At 40.2% G+C, this 17,241-nt stretch overlaps 1 protein-coding gene and 1 non-coding gene across 2 annotated transcripts in view; one reads left to right on the top strand and one right to left on the bottom strand.

Annotated features, from left to right (window-relative positions):
* Positions 1 to 2,486: 2,486 nt before the first annotated feature.
* On the bottom strand, positions 2,487 to 2,579 carry trnai-uau. Its single transcript is given in 2 exon segments — positions 2,487 to 2,522; positions 2,542 to 2,579. It is a non-coding gene; the product is annotated as a tRNA-Ile (tRNA).
* An 816-nt stretch (positions 2,580 to 3,395) lies between these two features.
* Positions 3,396 to 17,241, top strand: part of kmt2ba (lysine (K)-specific methyltransferase 2Ba) — a 42,423-nt gene continuing 28,577 nt past the window's right edge. Inside the window, exons 1-6 of the mRNA XM_017715370.2 lie at positions 3,396 to 3,736; positions 13,216 to 13,273; positions 13,556 to 15,169; positions 15,722 to 15,915; positions 16,176 to 16,274; positions 17,188 to 17,241. The exon at positions 17,188 to 17,241 is cut by the window's right edge and continues 103 nt beyond it. Coding sequence (XP_017570859.2) covers positions 3,434 to 3,736; positions 13,216 to 13,273; positions 13,556 to 15,169; positions 15,722 to 15,915; positions 16,176 to 16,274; positions 17,188 to 17,241 — 2,322 coding nt within the window. The 5' untranslated portion in view covers positions 3,396 to 3,433. The remainder of the gene's footprint in view (positions 3,737 to 13,215; positions 13,274 to 13,555; positions 15,170 to 15,721; positions 15,916 to 16,175; positions 16,275 to 17,187) is intronic.

Genomic DNA, 17,241 nt, shown 5'->3' with positions numbered 1-17,241 from the left:
TGTAATCGATTTGTGCACAGAGAGAACAGTAGTCATCGTTGCAGGTGGCTTCCACACAGTTCCTCCTGTTAGCTTAAAGGAACTGTCACCCAAGATAAACACACGTTTCAGTGGGTCATTTGTTATGTGTAATTTTATAATGTACAAACACGTTACTTGCATAATATAGTGGTGGAGTTGTTTTCTAGTTCTAGTAAACAAACAGTCATTAGTGTTAAATGAACTCTTCCTGTGCTTTTGTTCAGGCTATACAAATGACCCATTTTGCTCCATAAGTTGATTTAGTGCTGATTATTTTACTGTGAATAAATGTGGACTATAAAGCTGTGGTTGAATAGAAAGACACTTGCATAGGTCAGGGACACAGCTTAAGAAAAAAGGAAAAACAGCCTTATTTTAGATCACCTGTGTTGCCAACTGCAGCTCTTCAGTTTGTGCACTTTAATGGTGAAAATCAAATACCTGTAATTAGACAAATGAGTTACACAACAGTTCATGTTAAACCCTGGAGTGAGTGAGTCTCACCAGGAATCTAGTGACCAAATGTAAGTATCACAAGATTATCACCAAGCTTCTGGTCCTACACTGTTAAAAGCATGGTTCCTCAAGGGTTCTTCGGTAAAAGGAATGACTATATTGAGCTTAAATGGTTCACTGCATGATGAAATGGTCCTTCAGGCTGATGTAGGATGTGTAGTAACTATATGGTTCTATATAGCTCCATACATTAACAATGACTGCCAACATGGCACGTAGAGCAGTAAGGCACACAGTGAAATGAATAGGAAGGTGGAGGTGGATACTGAAGGCATGACTGACTTAGGGCCAGGATAGTTACATCCTACATAGAGTTCCAGTCTCCTCCTATAAGGAATTCCTATTCATTTCATCGTGTGCATTACTGCTCTGTGTGACATGTTTCCAGTCATTTTGATGTATTAGATCAGCTTGGGCCAGGTTTGTGAACACTCCCTTAGTTTTACCGTCATTCGCCAAAAGAGAAGCCGAACGAATCGGGAGCTGCGAATAAGCAGCTAACTAACCTCAGCCTCGCCATTCTCCACCCGTCTGAATAAAGAGAGCATGTTTGAGCGATAGGTAGTCTATATATTATGGACTGCGCTTTGTTATTTAACGAATCATGTGATACAATGAGAAACCAAAACGTAATGAATTACTAAAATTATCGGTTATTTCACATATTCACAGACCAGGGGGAGCACGGAGTCTTATCTCGACTCACAGGCTGCCATCTCCTTTCACTTCGCCTCACGTTTCTCTGTTCAACTACTCACGTGTCTACAAACCCCGCCGCTGCGCCAGGATTGGTCAATAATGTTCCACCGTCTCGGCTCTGATTGGCTAGCAAATCTGGGCTGTGAGTGCTGACCCAGAATCAGTTTTTGTCACAATAACCGTCATAAGCTTAAAGACATCTGATCCGAGATCAGCCCTCTGTTTCTTAATACACTTAGCACGGCGCAAACAAAAAACCTCAACACTCAACAATAATATAATGCGAAATAAGATTTACCTTTACGGCATTTGCCTGACGCTCTTATCCAGAGCGACTTACGATTTGATCATTTTACATAGGTAGGTCAAGGCGGAGTTAGGAGTCTTGACCAAGCCAGAGGTGTCAAATCCAGGTTCAGAAAGTAAAAATCCTTCCCAGGATTTTGTTCCAACAGGCTGGACAGCTCTGCTGGTGGTGTGATCTAACTAGAGAAGCCAGCCTGTTGGAACAAAATCCTGGGAAGGACTTTTACTTTCTGGACCTGAATTTGACACCTCTGCTGGCAAGGACTCTTATTGGTATAGTGTAGGGTGCTCGCCCAGGTGGGGATTGAACCCCAGTCTACAGTGTAGAAGGCAGAGGTGTTAACCACTACGTTATCCCAACTACCCAATATGTCATTCATTCATTCATTCATTCACTCACTCACTCACACAACACGAACGAGAGCATTCCGTAACTCCTACCCTGTTCAGCACCGCTGAAGCCCAGCCTGCTTTCTCTCCTTTCCCTGGACGAACTTTATGAGCTGCGCGCCGACCAATCAGATTGCTGATGTAAGTCGCACCACACCTCCTAAACCTGCCCGGCCGAGCGAGCCTGTGGTGTAAACTCTCGAGGGCCAAACTCCTAAGTGGCGAACATTTTACGAGCCGTTTAAGCAAATTAGTCCTGCACACTTCATGTTACAAATACAAGTCCCGAACTTGCTCCATCACAACAGTTTACGACGACGAGCAAGTAAGAGGAGAGACATTCACACCATCAAGCAGCCTTTTGCAGGTAGTCTGTATGAGTGGTCGCTAGATGTGCTCCTGGGGTCCAACTCTACAGCAGCTCCCGAACACCCCTGAGCATCGGGCTCACCGAGCGGACTGATGAGTCAGGTTTGGTGGTGAACTGTTCAGGAGGGTCTGCAGGAACAGCAACACAGACCGAGGGTGTTTTTAGCCCTGTGTTTTAAAACTCGTGCTCCTGGTGAGGCTCGAACTCACAACCTCGGCATTTCTCCACAAGTACTGCTGTATAAGTACCGCGCGCTAACCGATTGCGCCACAGGAGCTCGCCGCTCAAAAATCCGGCCTGCAGCCACAGAGAGACGAGATAATCGATACTGAAGCGCAGCGATACGAAATCCTGATACAGACATGTTGGTGCTGAGTGTTTTCTCTGATTAGTGATATGAATGTCTAACTTTCTGTAAAACCCAGTCTACTGAGTCTGTAAAACTGAGAATGGCACTGAAGGCAAGAACAAACTCTAGACTCCAGTTCCCGTTCATTTCTTTGGTTTCCTGAGTCACAGTCACTAATGTTATGAAGCACTTGTGGAGCTCAATCGGTTGAATCTACAACAGTGAAGACATGGCAGTCTGCAGTATAGGTGGGCTTAGGACTGAAACAGGGAAACATTAAATTAGCCATCATTATCATTTATTGCCCCCACTGGCCTGGGTGTCGTTTCCTATATGGCATTTAAACCTACACTTAAAAGTGGTCTTCATGGGTTCTTTAGTAAAGGGAATTGTTTGATTTAGAACTGTGACTTCTATACAAAAAGGTTCTATATGGAATTCATGGTTCTAAATAGAATCCTTCCCTTTACTAAAGGAGCCATTTCTTTAAAGAGTGTAGGTCTTATCACATTCAGTTCGAATGGACAGCCACACTTATTGGGTATGTGGGAGGCTCTCAAACACCGGTCACGTAAAAACACACACAAAAACAATAAAAATAAAATCAAGACCACAGCAGACACATAGATGCCAATAAATTGGAACAGCAAACATAACGCAAAGTGAAACTCATAATAAACTCCAATTCCCATCATGCTCCGCGCCACGCAGGCAATCTCGCGCCTTTCCATCTTGTTCCTCCCCAAAGCGCAGCACCACCGTTGTTGTTGTGGTCGATCATAATGGCGGCAGCTGGAGGCGGATTACCAGCCTCGGTTGTCACTGTAGGCGCAAACCCGTCGGCCCCAGCGCGCTGCCGTTTCCCCGGACGGCCATGGGCATCTCGGAGTCAGCTGAAGATGGAGAGGCGTCTGCGTGTGGGCCGGCTGGGGGCCGAAGACCGAGCGACTCGGTCCAGGGGGCCGAGGCCCATCAACGTCGGCAATACGCTGCAGGAGGACCCGTGCTTACTGCGCTTACTGGAGCTGGCGGAGAAACTCGGACGCCAGAAGGAGGCTGGGTTCTGCACCAGTGGCAGCGATGAGGTTAGTTGGCAAAAACCTGGCCTTGGTCGTGCGGTCTGAGAAAGCGGCTCGGAAGGCAGCGGCGGTGCGTGTGCAGCGCTCACTGTCATGGAGCCTGAGCGGAGTCGGCCCAGCGGCTGCGCTCCGAAAGGCTCCGAGCGTGAGTGCTCGAGTTTAGCCACCTCGCTGTTGTACTGCTAACGAAGCTAGCTAGGTTAGCTAGTACGAGGCAGGCGCTGGGCTTATTTTTTGCCAGCTTCTAGTTCGAATTTTCCCGTTCCACCTTAAAATGGGACCATTTTAAGCAGCCCGAGGCTGCTGCACAGTTTAAGGTGGAACGGGAAAAAAAGAAGAAGAAGCTGACTTCACACTCGTAGCTGAGCTTCGAGCAGAGCGTCTAGAGAGCGGGCACGGCTGGCTTTCCCGGGCTCTCTCGCTCTGTTGGCGGGCGATAACGTTACTCACCCTGCAGCCATGACGCCACCCAGATACTTAGCCGGGCTGGTAGCTACTGAGCATTTTCGCTCTCCATCTGTCTGTGCGACCTGTTTCATTCTGTTAGCCGCACGTCTAGGGGTAAGTTGGGGAACTTTGGAGTCACATCGGTCAGGCTGTCCAAAGAAATCACATTTGCCACTTAATTTCGGGCAGAATGCAGCGTTAGTCTTGACTTCACCCAGACGCGAAGGCTGCTTTAGGAGTTTTGTTGTTGTCTTGCCTGAACCAGCTTTTAAAGCTAACGCTAGCTTTGCTGAGCTTCACTTGATCGAAGACTCTGTGAAGGTTATACCGAGAAGATCGAGGAGTCGAGAACGTTTCCTGGTGAAATGTTCCTCAGTTTTCCGCCGATGAAGTCCAGAGATTGTCATATAACGACAGCAAGCTAAGTTTACGTTGTAGTAAGTTATGAGCATAGTAACGTTATAGTAACGTAAAGACGAGCCACGGTGGATAAATTCAATCCCCCCCCTTTTCCAGACAGATGGTGGGCGGTGTATTGGCTCTAACAGAGCCCGAGAGCAGAGCTGCGGCTCTTAGATTCATTTGCTGTCGCACGGCTACACGATGGACACCCGGCTTGATTGTACGGGTGGTCGATATGGCAAAAAACATCCCATCACGATATTTCACCACAGTTTCACGTCGTACCTTATGCATCACGATATTTCGTTTTTCTGAGATTTAATAAGTTGAAACAGACAAAATAGAACCTGTAGGACCACAAAAAAGTTATAATAATTTATAATATTAACAACAAATCTACAACTATGATGAACTTTTCTATTGCTTTACAAACTGCGCTGCACTATATCCAGTTAAACAGGGCTGAAACATGTGGTTAGTCAGTGTCCTTTAAGTACTGATGATATCCGCAATATGCTCAGCTTACTGTGACATCATTTTTCACTATAAGAATAAAACATAATCTTATTGCCCAGCCCAACTTGACAGCACACAGCTTTTTTAAATATAATTCTTAGCTGTTGAAGGATTGGTTCCCCCCCAAATCAGATTTACACAGATTTCTTCTTCTCGTAAACTGTGTCAATCAGCTAAAACATATTTGGTGTCTGAATTTTGCGCAGCAGCTGTAAGGCTATTGTAGCTAACTTGGTTACACTTCCATTGTAATTGGCTACAGTGCTGAAGTAAAGAGGCAGACAAGTCTTTGCTGATGGGCTAAGTTTGTAGACATTTGTGCAAGTATGGTTAGTCGGTCAACCACTGCTGTACATACCACATTTCTTAAGAGATGGCAAATAAAACACGGCCTGGATTAGTTGTTGTAGAGAAACTTGCAGACTCAAGATTTCTTTACAGTGGTGATGATCGAAAACATGGTTCACAGTGTTTACAAAGCTTTTTATTTACTATCCAAAATGACCAGTGAACCTACATGTGTCTTCTGAGCCTTTGTATGTAGTGTTGACAATGATAAAGCAATAATTAAAATGGGGGTGGGGAGAAATCACTTCAGGGCAAAAAAACCCCATAACAATTATAACGCAATGTCTCAGGCATCAGGAAACTTATTCAACCATTTCATGTCAGAAGTGTCAGTGAAGGAGCTTTTGTAGTGATTAAACTCAGACTTCTGGTTCTGGTCACCAGTGACTCAGTACGTTTCTCTAGAATGAAGCGTCTCATGTCACACCGCTCAGAATGACTTGGTTCATATCTCAACCATGTAATTATGCAAAGTCACATTTTGAAAAATTGCAGGAATTCCCATGTATTGAATACAGAGTTCAAAGGGAGTCACTTGAGTTAACAAAAAAGCTATTTGCATATGTTCGTACAGATGTGGAAACAAGTTTACAAACTCTGTGTTGCTATATCTGATACAGTCTGGCTGCATGCACCTGCTCTGATGAACGTTTACAGGTTGTGAACATGACCTGATTAAGAATTTTTGTTGGTAAGTAACATTCTTTCATAGTAAGTGGACTTGGGCAACAACGCATGCAAAGGTCAGTGAAGTGATGCACACAAGCACAGGTTTAATCTCGTTTCACTCTCAGTTCCACTTAGGCTCAGATGCTGGATTGAGCTGAGCTGGGTGACCTCACCATCGTGCTGTTAGACTGATGCAATCTAGTTGAGTGTAATGTAATGTAGAGCCACAGTATTCTGACTCCTCTACTCAGCATCACGCTGGTCCAGAGGTATTCACCTGGAGGACAGTTGTACAATAGTGATGAATATGCTGAAGATTCCAGTGGTCAGCCTTACGGACATCTTCAAGGGGGTGTGTATGCATATATATATATATGTGTGTGTGTGTGTGTGTGTGTGTGTGTGTGTGGTTATGACGTGTCTGGGTTTTAGTAGTTCTGTAGCCTTTCTTAAAATGACTTTTTCATCTAAGACGCTGTCATCTGTGTAGTTGTACATTTAAAGCGTAATTCCATTGGTTTTTCCAAAATTCTGCACAATGTGATCATTAAGACATCAAAGTGGTTTGAGGTGAAATACTGAGAAACTTGCCAAGTCAGGATGTTTTCACAGTGCTGGTCAAAGGAACCTGTAGAGTTTAATGACTACAAGCTACCTTACCTAAGCTACATAAACTATGTTTATGAATAATCTGAGATGTTGTTTTATGATGTGTGACTGTTCATGACAGTGTTTTTGTGACCGTTTTGCCTTAAAAACCATTATGAACTATTTACCACTATTTTAGCATTTTACCATTATCCATATTACATTTAAAAACTCGAGACACGTGTAGGTTCACTAATGGTTTATTATAGTAAATGAAATGCGACAACCACTGGTTCCTGTCATCATCACTGTAAAGATATTCTAAGTTTCACTGTAATAAACCATTTTGCAGTGTAGTTATCCGGAACATTTTAAAGATCAGTTAAATTCCTGTTTAAGTTGTGGAGTTTGCAAAATATTGTAGCACAAAGAATGATGCATATTAAGATACACATATAAGATTGTATTTACTTTGAGAACTGTCAAGTTTTTAAGTTTAACATTCCTCATTAATTAATTTAGCATTTTTTATTTTGCCTTAAGGGGTTTTACGTTGCAGTGTGTGATTAGCGTGGTTTTACTTATACCCATATCCTGTAACACGCCTGCTTTAAGCTGCTTGGTGTCTGCTGCTGTCCATGTGTCTTGATTCTTGGAACAGTGCACCCTAGTGGCAGTTGTGAGGAGTGAAGCTGGTGGTGTCTAACATGTTGAAGGGAAAGTGTGCAGGTTATGGGTGCATTTTATTTAAAGTCAAATTTAATAGATGGGAGTGGGAAGTTAAACATGGTATGATTGGTTAATATTTTCTTCTTCTTCTTCTTCTTCTTCTTCTTCTTCTTCTTCTGCCTAATATGGCCAGTGCCATGAGCTAACAAGGTTTTTTTTTTTTTTTTTTTTTTTTATTTATTTTTTTTTTTTTTAAAGTTTGATTTTTAATATTAACTTGACTTAAGTACTGTTGGGATTGGATTAGTTTTGGACTTGGGGGTGAGGTAGTGCCAGTTTACCACAGGATAAGATATCTCAATATAAATGACTCTCCAAAATAGTATAAAAAAATCATTTAGCCATTGTTGATCGTACGCTTACCTGTTTTGCTATTTTAAGTGACAACAGTGTCATTTGCTTTGGAAAAAATATAATTTTATTTATTATTATTCATTTTTTTGCTTTTTTTTAACATTTATTGTTCTGAGTCATACACTTGAGGCAGGACAGCACATATTGGCTTGATTTTAGTCAAAGTGATGATGAATAAACAAGTGCCTTCATTCTTAAACTACTTTTCAATAGGATATGACAGCATTTTTACTGTCAGATTGATTTTACCCAGGATTGATATAACCTGGGGTTGTTTCTGTGGCTCATTTTATAGAAGGCAAAAACATCTGAATCTTTACCTTCTTTAGAAGTACGCAGTCCATAAAAATGACTGACAAGGGACTAGAAAATATCCATAAAAATTACTTTTCTGTCAAATAAAACTAATTCTATCCAAATAGTATTTTAGTATCGGTCGTAAGTATTGTAAGGATCGCTCCTTATGAAACGCAAAAAATGCTAAAGGGTTTGCCTCTTTTCTCTGGATCTCTCTGAAATGCTGAGGATGATTGGTTTTAATATTATAAGATGCATTTCCATGTTTAGAAAATAAAATCTGCAATGTCAACATTTTGCATTCTATCAAAAAATGCATTTTAATTTCATAGAATTTAAAGTGATGCATAATTTGACCCAACCGCAAATGAAGCCGTAACATGTTTGGTGTCTTAAGTTTTCTGCTTTTAGGTTGTAGCTTTTATGAGGCTGATTAGTAGTTAAGAAATAATAGAAGTTTGTAAACACCAGGTAGCATCGTACTTGTCTGAAATCATGTGAAATTGTTAAGCTTTCATTTTTCTGACTGAGACGATGCTTCTGACTCTAAACTGCAGCCTGAGAAGCCTCTCATTCGGCATTTGTAGCATGTTTAGGCAGTAACCCTGTTTAGCGTGGCAGTGTGGTAACACCACATTGAAGCCTACTTAACCCATAGAGAATAAACATACTTGTGCTTCTGGTAAGAAATGTATGAGCTAACTTTGTTCTGGGCATAGTTTGGTAGGTCTTGTTTCATAAGTAACGCTTTTAGGGCCCATAAACTGCTTATTATAATAATAGGGTGGCTAAAGCTTACAATGGGTAGTTGGTAGGCCTTTCACAATTATTTCAGAATTGTCTCATCTCAGTTATTTGGGCTAATTGAAGTTAAAGCTTCACGTTTTGTCCAGTGAATTTACGGTAATGCCGTCAGGTCGGCGTTATATTACGCCCTTCAGTAGAACAAATCGCTATTCCAAGTCTTTTATTCCTTCTGCTATCAAGCTATTAAATGTGTATAATAGTCGTTTTAAGTGATTGTTATATTGTGAGATTTTGTGTGTGTGTGTGTGTGTGTGTTTAGTCTTGAGTATGGACGAGAAGGCTGCAGATGAATTGCCCTTTTTGGGACTAATAGAGTACTGTGAACTGTGAAACTCATCACAATTATTTTTCCATCGTTAGCTTTCATAGTCATATGAACATAAAATAGGTGAGATTTCTTTGCTCGGTTGAAAAGCAGATACCGGATTAGTTGAGACACATAATGGGGGTTATGACGACAAAAGTTCTGACTGGTGTGATAAATCCTTTAGAGGGCAGTGATGCCGAAAGTTTGTTTAGTTGTGTTTGTGAGTTGTTAGCTACTGGGTATCAACAGCATAAACTATACAGAACAGACAAATTGTTAATTGCAATTATTAATATGCCAGTTAATCAGCTAAACTTTCATATTTGTCATGGGGCTAGAAGTTAGCCTTCAGAATAATGTTATTGTAGCCTATCATTAATAGATTATATTAAATTGTCCTTTTTGTGATTGTTTTGCTTCTTGCAAAGAAGGAACTGCATGACTGTCTGTTTAGCAGAGGATGTCACTGAAGGTTTCACTTGTTTCTGTTTAATTGTTGGAACTGAAATTAAACTCTATTGAGCAGAAAAACGAAGTAATGGTGAGCGATGTAGTGGTTCATCTGGTATACCGGTTGAAAAAGGTATTAGTTTTGTCATTACCTTTATACCGGTATTAAAGTACATGAAGATAACGGATTGTATAAACAGTGCAAAACACGCCGATTCCTTCTTTACTTATATAGTAAGTGGCAGTCTGAGGTAAGTTGATTCAGCTTATTATCAAAAGAAAAGACCTCAGATTGTAATGAGCTAACGGAGGGGAAAATAGAGTTGGAGAAAGTCTCTGGGGAAGAGCTATTGGCTATTAGCCTAGCATAGAGACTAGCTGAGCTGTGCTACTTTGTCAAAATATCCTATCGTGGCACGTATTTATAGGTAGCTCTGTACATACAACCTGTAAAATATTTTGATGGCTTAAATAACCTTAATCAAAAAAAAAAATTTAAATACCACCATAAACTACGAGGCTGGAGTCAGCTTCTTATTTGCAGGTTTCTCTTTCAGATTTTCCTGTTCTACCTTAAAAGGTGCAGCAGCTATTATTATAACGTCAAAGGCACCATAACCACTGGGCCATTTAAAGCTAAACGGGAAAATTCGGACGAGAAGCCGACAAATGCCCTTATCAGAAAATGTAACTAGCGAAGAGTAATTATAAATGATGAAATATTTTGAGAGTAAGTCACCTTATCGGGCAGATAAGCGGACTACATACTGAATTAAACAGACACATGAGTTATGTCTTTTGGGCATTAAAACAACATTCAGCACTGTTTTTGCGGCTCTCAGAGAAGCAGTGGGCTTTAAATACACTTGCCTTTATTTTTTAAGGGTTAGAAAGCAGTATTGAAATCTGCCAAATATGTTGTTGTTGTCAACTTTTTGGTTTTAATATTTTGCCCAAAAAAATTTTCAGTTTTTAAATATGGTTTATATTAAAACTGAAGGGACAGCCAGAATGATACGCCATTATTAAAAAAGATTCACTTAAGCATCCAAAGTGGTTTTATTTGACAAAAATATGCGTAAATACCCTGTGTGGGTATACAGTGGTGTTTATTGAAACTATCAGTGATCTTAATTGTACCATGTTACATATTTTGCCCACACTGCCCACTGCTAACTCTAAATGACCTGCACTGTCTTGTGATTTTGTGTTTGGTAGGAAAATGAATTGTTTGGATTAACTGATGAATTGGTAAACATTGCAGACTAGTAGGTGTAGCTAATAAAATGGCTATTACAAGCTTCTGTAGTGAGCTTTTTGCCAAGGAGCATTGTTGCTTTTGTTTTGAAATAAACAGGAGCTCACAGAAAAATCAAAAAATAAATTTATATAGAAAAATAAAATATATTAAATTTTTTTTTTCCATTGTTCCTCTTATTAGTCAGAGAAGATTTTTAATTCAGAGACCAAATTTTTCCTTTATTATCCAAGCCCCTAAGAATCGTCTGAACAATGTTAACTATGATTTTCTGTTCTGTGTTTCTTCTTTTCTCACTGTTGTCCCATTGACTGTGCTTCCATTGAAGTTGGTTCTGGGGCTATGCTACTATCTCACCTTGGAAAGGCAAAGTAGTTTGCCTCTGTGGCTTTAGTTATTAAAGGCTATTAAAGTCTCTGTAAAGCATGTATACACTACTGCTGGTGGTCTAATTTTTTGTTTTCCATTTTAAGCAGAAAAAATTTGATAGATTTGTTTCAAGCCACAAGACAGTGTGTGTAACAACTTTGTGGTACTTAAGTTAGCCAGCTCCATTACTATAGACATAAATACACTAATAAATTCTAAGTCAAGTATGTTTCTTGATGTTTTTTTACACATGACTTTTTCTGTAAAATTTCAGTGGTTTTAGAACAAAGCAAAAGCAGTCTGTGCATAATGTTTTAAAATAGTGTGGCGGTTTGGGACGTATATAGCCTGCATTCCCTGTTATAGTTGAAGCGGAAATAAATAATGATGCATTGTTGTGGGGTTTTTTTCTTTCTTTCCTTCTTCTTCATTTCCTATTTGAGGAAAATTGTATGTGTTAACGGGCATGTGAATATGCCAGTGCCATCAGTGCTTTAATAAACCTGAATAAACCAGAGTAATTGTATCATCTAACGATGCACTGATATAGAGCCGGGCGTGTGGCAAAAAAAAATCACCGTACATGATGTCACAATATATATTTGATTAAGTTGGAAAAAACAAAGCAGCACTACATTAAACTATAAATACAATGATTTGTGTTCAACGTTTCACACACTGTTAATCAAGATTTAGTCAAACATGCGGTTGGGAAGTGTTTTTATGTATTGACTTTATGCATGATATGCTCAGAAAAGCATGTCATGATGCAGTTTATCACAATAAGATCAAATAGTCATATGGACCAGCCCTACACTAAAGTGGGAATTGTGGCCCAGTGCCGATGTCTGGTAGTTTTTATTATATTTTAACATGCATATGTTCTAATGTGGATCGAAAATATGGAAATTGGAGATAGATTCACTTGGATTAGCAATGCAGAGAATTGTGATTTTCTGTAAGGTAAGAAATGATGTAAAATGAATGAGATGCAGATGTTTTAGTACACTACCCTGAATCACTGAAACTTTATGGTTTTCTGGTTTTAAAAATAAATGTCATCAGATATTGGTTTGGAATTTTGGCAGATTCCTTTTTTGTGATAAACAGTTGTTGTTAAGTGGTAATTAACTGTTTACTGTCAAATCTTTGATCAAAACCGAAGAGCTTAAGGATATTTGCTGCTGACTAGGTACATTAGTGTACTTGTGATACTGTTAAAATTTAATACAGAGTTACATGGTTTACACCTGGCTGTTTTGCCATTTTGCAGAACGAGGTCTCTCATGCAGGACTATTTCCAGCTCCAAGACCCATTCTGTTGTAGGCCAAGTGATGGGGAGTAGATGCTAAAAGAGTCAGTTCTTTTGTTAACTCTTGTTCAGTGACTCTGAAATTTGAAAAGCATTGTTTTTCATCATATCACTGCACAAACTTGTATCCCTTTATCAGTGGTTCTGATGCTATTATTTCCAATTAAGAGGTTAAGAGGAGTCGATAGTTGGAGTCAAGTTCAGAAACCCCAGAGTTAAATATGTGTACAATTCAAAAACAGTCCTCAAGTTGAATGAAAAGCCCACCTATTCAAGTGTCAATTTATCAGAAATTACATGAAACTTTTAACCAAAGACATAGGCCGAACGTTTGTGCATTTGTTGGTTTTAAGCAAATATCTACAGATACAGATTTGGCTCTGTTCTTTGTGAAACCCTACTAACAACATCATTTGTACCAAAATGAAAATCTCTTGGCCAACAGATCACTCTTTTGCCGTAGATAAATGTTTGTCTTTTTCTTGTCTGTTTTGTTTTAATCAGTGGCAGGGCAAAGAGCAACACTGTGCTTAATTTTTTGCCCTCCCCCCAAGTCTCCTGCATAGTCGTAATGCACAGTAAAATTGTGGCAACCACCACTTGACATGCTTCTGTCTCTTGTGTGTTACAGGAGGGAGATTTCACAGGCTTTCAGGCAGACGGTCGTTGGTCCTTGTGCTCTGGACATGGTGTGTTACACAGTAATAGACATATTTTAATTTGCTTAATTTTCATAATGTCTTATCCCTTAATTTATAGAATTATGCGTTAAATCATTCATTGCACAGGGACTTTGTCTGTATGGTCTTATGTTTGATACATAGTGACATGATAAACATTAATTGCAGTCTGAGGTACAGTGGATATGACTTCAAAAACTTCTTTTTAAGTATTTAATGTCAGTTGAATTTTCAAATGTGTACTGATTTTTCTTTCTTGCTTTCTTTCTTTCTTTCTTTGCTCCATAATAGGCAGTATTCTTAAATCCTCTTCAGCACCATCGAAGGAGAACCCTGCTCTGGCTCCTGACTCCTCTTCAGATGACAAAAAAGCCACCACTGGAAAAAAACTCTTGAGGGCCACTGCTGAAGCAGAGCAGCCTGAGAAGAAATGTGTAAAGACTCTCAGAAAAGACCACAAAATTGAAAGGCCCAAATTTGTTGTTAAATTAGCTAGCAAAAACGTGACCAAGAAAAATGCATCAGGTAGACAACAAGTAAAAAAGGCTTCTTTGCGTGGGGTTAGAGAGAAAACAGCTCAGAAAGGAATTGAGTTCTCACATAAACAAGAAAATGGAGGTGTAGATGAAGTGTTGGATAAACCGGGCAATGAAGTGGCAGCTGCAGAAGATGAAAGAAAGGGAAGGAGGCAAGATGAGGCCATCATTTTAAAAAATAGAACAAGGCAGAAGAAATTGGTCTGGACTTTGACGCTGGTCAAGGGGAAAAGAAGAACGTCCAAAAAAAGTTTGGCTGACAATTTGGACCAAAGCCCTTCTGGAGGATTTGTTAAGACTGCTGATCTAGACAAATCAGAGGATGGAAAAACCAAGGATGTGCTCACTACTGATGATTCCACATCTCCCAAAACTACTGGGAAACGGAGAAAGAACCCCAAGGCTATGAGAGCTTCTCTAGAAGTCAGGACTGAGGCAGGACAGGAGGATGCAGTTCCTCCTGATGATGCGTTACTGAGGGAAAATTCTTCACATTCTCCTAAAAAATCCCCCACTGTTGTAAAACGGCGTAAATCTTTATTTGGGTATAGAAGGACGCCAGAGCAAGAGCTGATGCGGAAGATGCGCGAGTCTCAGTTGCAAGGGGAGGGTAAAATCCCTAGGAAAAGAAGACGTCTTGTCTGTTATGCCTACGAAGTAGTGGACTCCCCTGTGAGAGAAGATCAACAGCAGGAGCTGCCAGGACAGGCAGAGGACGCAGGAGTAGCAAGTCAGCAAGGACTTGCTGAAGGTGGCGTGATGAGTGCTCGGCCATCCAGAGTGATCAAGCTACCCAAGAGGTTCATGGATGATGAAGGCATGTCTGGACTGCCTGTAAAGAAGCCTGCTCAAACTGAAATCCTACCGAATGAGTCTGGCATTGAATTGGAGCAGATTGATGTCCAACAAACACAGGAGTTTAAAAGAAGGCAAAAGAGGGCAAAATTACATAACATCAGTGATGGCGATGGAAATTTTGTTGGAAAGGCGAAGTCTCAGGGACAGAAACCCAGAGGTGTCACAGAGATGTCCGATGGCCCTCGGAAGAAGGTTGGAAGAGTTGCTTATGATTCCACTCACCTTAAAATTTATGAGAGGCTAAAGAAGCTCACAGCGAGCTTGGCTCAGCGAAGGCAGAAGCGAATGGCCAGTTACAAAGATGATGGTGTAAAGCTAGAGGGCGAGCTCCAGGGTACAGAGGAATCCTCATGTTTCAGAGATATAGGAAGCCAGAGGAACTCTGATCTAAAGATAGAGGAAGTAAACTCTCCAGGAGTTGTGCGTAAACTAGCTGTACATGTTGATGATACGGCTGTTCAGTCAGCAGTTTCCACTGTTGAAGGAGGTGAAGATGCAGCCAAAGCAGTCGGTAAGGATTATGTTGACTTCATCCAGAAATCACCAAATCACTTAACTTGAGCATACTTGATAACATTGTGTATTAATTCAGTGTTAGAAGTCACATAAAACATGAAATCTTCACACTGCTTGAGGTTTTCAGATTTTGCATTTTGAAGCCTATTCAGTCCCCAATTGCTGTCCTAAGACCTTTTAATAATGACTATCTGCTGATAGAAAGTTAGCTTTTTTTAATCAATAATATGCATCAGTGAAAGGACAAAAAATAATCAATAATCAAATGGCATTAAGTGTAAATTGTGCCATAAGTTTTACACGGGCCATGTCTATCAATATGTTTACCAAGTAAACAGGCATTTGGAGGAAAATGCCATATTTAAGTTTGTCTGCAGATGAACTTGCTTACTGAAACTTACTGAAAGTCAACAAGTCCTAATTTGTCGGGGGTTTGACCTGTAATAAATTAAATTATGCCTAGTCTGACTGTGATCCCAGTCTTTCAGACTGTATGATAGATGCCTAAGCAGCACTGCCTTCCAATGATTTTATAATTTTCTTCTAGTAGAGGGTACCAGCTTGGAAGGCACCGATGTACAAAGGCAAGATGCAGGGGATTCTCAGGTGTCGGTGGAACAGGTTAGTCCTATCCAAAGACTCAACCTCTCTGGTGCCAACAAAAGGATGCTCCACTTGCTGAAGAGGGCCAAGGTCCAGCTGATTAAGATTGACCAGCAGAAACAGCTAAAGTCATGTCAGGTAAGCGTTTATAAATGATGCTCCACCATCATTATCTCTGACAGGTGCTATGCTTTAAGTATTGCATTTTGCTTTTTTAATTCTTTAGATATTTAAATTCATCTGTTAATTTTTGGAAGATTCTTGTTACTGGTTGATATTGGCCTTGTCAAGTTGGTTTTTGGATTAAAAACCATAAAGAAGAAAGAAGCGTAGCAGCTGAAAATAATGTTAACTTAAAGTGAATGTGATTGATTTATGCTGCTGTCTGTCTCTTACAGCTGCTGTCTAGTGCAGTTAGAGGTGAAGATGGTGCTATTAGAGGTATTCCGAGGAGGAGAAAGGGAGCGGGCAGAGGAAATGCACAATCGGCTCCTCAGGTAGTCCCTGAAAAAATACAGAGGCCACCCCCCCACTTCTTCTTTCAGTTGTATTTCCTATGTGAATTGGTGCTAACTTTGTGTTAAGGGTTTGATAAGTTTCTTAAATATGGAAGTGTCTGGATGTCTTGTACATTCTCATGAGTTGGGCTGAACAGTATGTTGTTTCTTAATTGTCATGGTATTGGTCTTTGGCTAGAGGCTTATTCTATTCCACTTAGCAAATCTGTTATGTGCTGTGAGAGTTCTTGCCATCGTTAAGCTTTTTTTAAATGATCAAGGCATTTGCGTGATCCCACAAAAGTAAATTATTCTGATCAAAAATAAGGTTAGTCTTTAAACATGTCACATCAAGTATTCTTAAAGTATTTTAAAGGGCCACTGAAACTAAAACCAAACAGGGGATGTACATGGGTAGGACAATAGTCTCTCTAGAGCAGTGGTCACCAACCCTGTCAACCTTTATTGATTTATTAATGCTGTCTACGCTAGACTTATGTCACATGGTATCAGATGGTATTGGTTATTTGTAACATCGCATTTGTTTTATGAGTAAATAAGCACAGTATCGATTGGATACCAGGATCAGTATTGATGCATTCCTACTGAGGACTGGGGAGGAATTGCTATATTTGAAAACTGTTTACATACTACATCAAAGTATTATTTCAGAAAAGTCCGAAACTTTCTGAGATGTGCACTTTTATAACTAAAAAATATCACACTTGTAGAATATAGTGATATAATAGCAATGTAGAATTTGATCAGTATCTTGCAGCCCTGCGCTCCTGAGGGCAGAATGAATAGATGGATGTGTAAATGAAAGGGCATTTGTTGCAGTAGTTTTGACTACATGTATTGAAACATTGTCCTCACAGATCTTTGTTCTCTTGTTGACACACTTTGGCTGTAGGGGCATCCAATAGGAGGTCCACGGATAAAGCACGTGTGCCGGGCAGCAGCAGTG

Source organism: Pygocentrus nattereri, chromosome 1, assembly GCF_015220715.1.
Source record: "Pygocentrus nattereri isolate fPygNat1 chromosome 1, fPygNat1.pri, whole genome shotgun sequence".
Taxonomy (NCBI): Eukaryota; Metazoa; Chordata; class Actinopteri; order Characiformes; family Serrasalmidae; genus Pygocentrus; species Pygocentrus nattereri.
The sequence above is the reverse complement of the archived record's forward strand: the minus strand, read 5'-3'. Positions and strand labels throughout refer to the sequence as shown.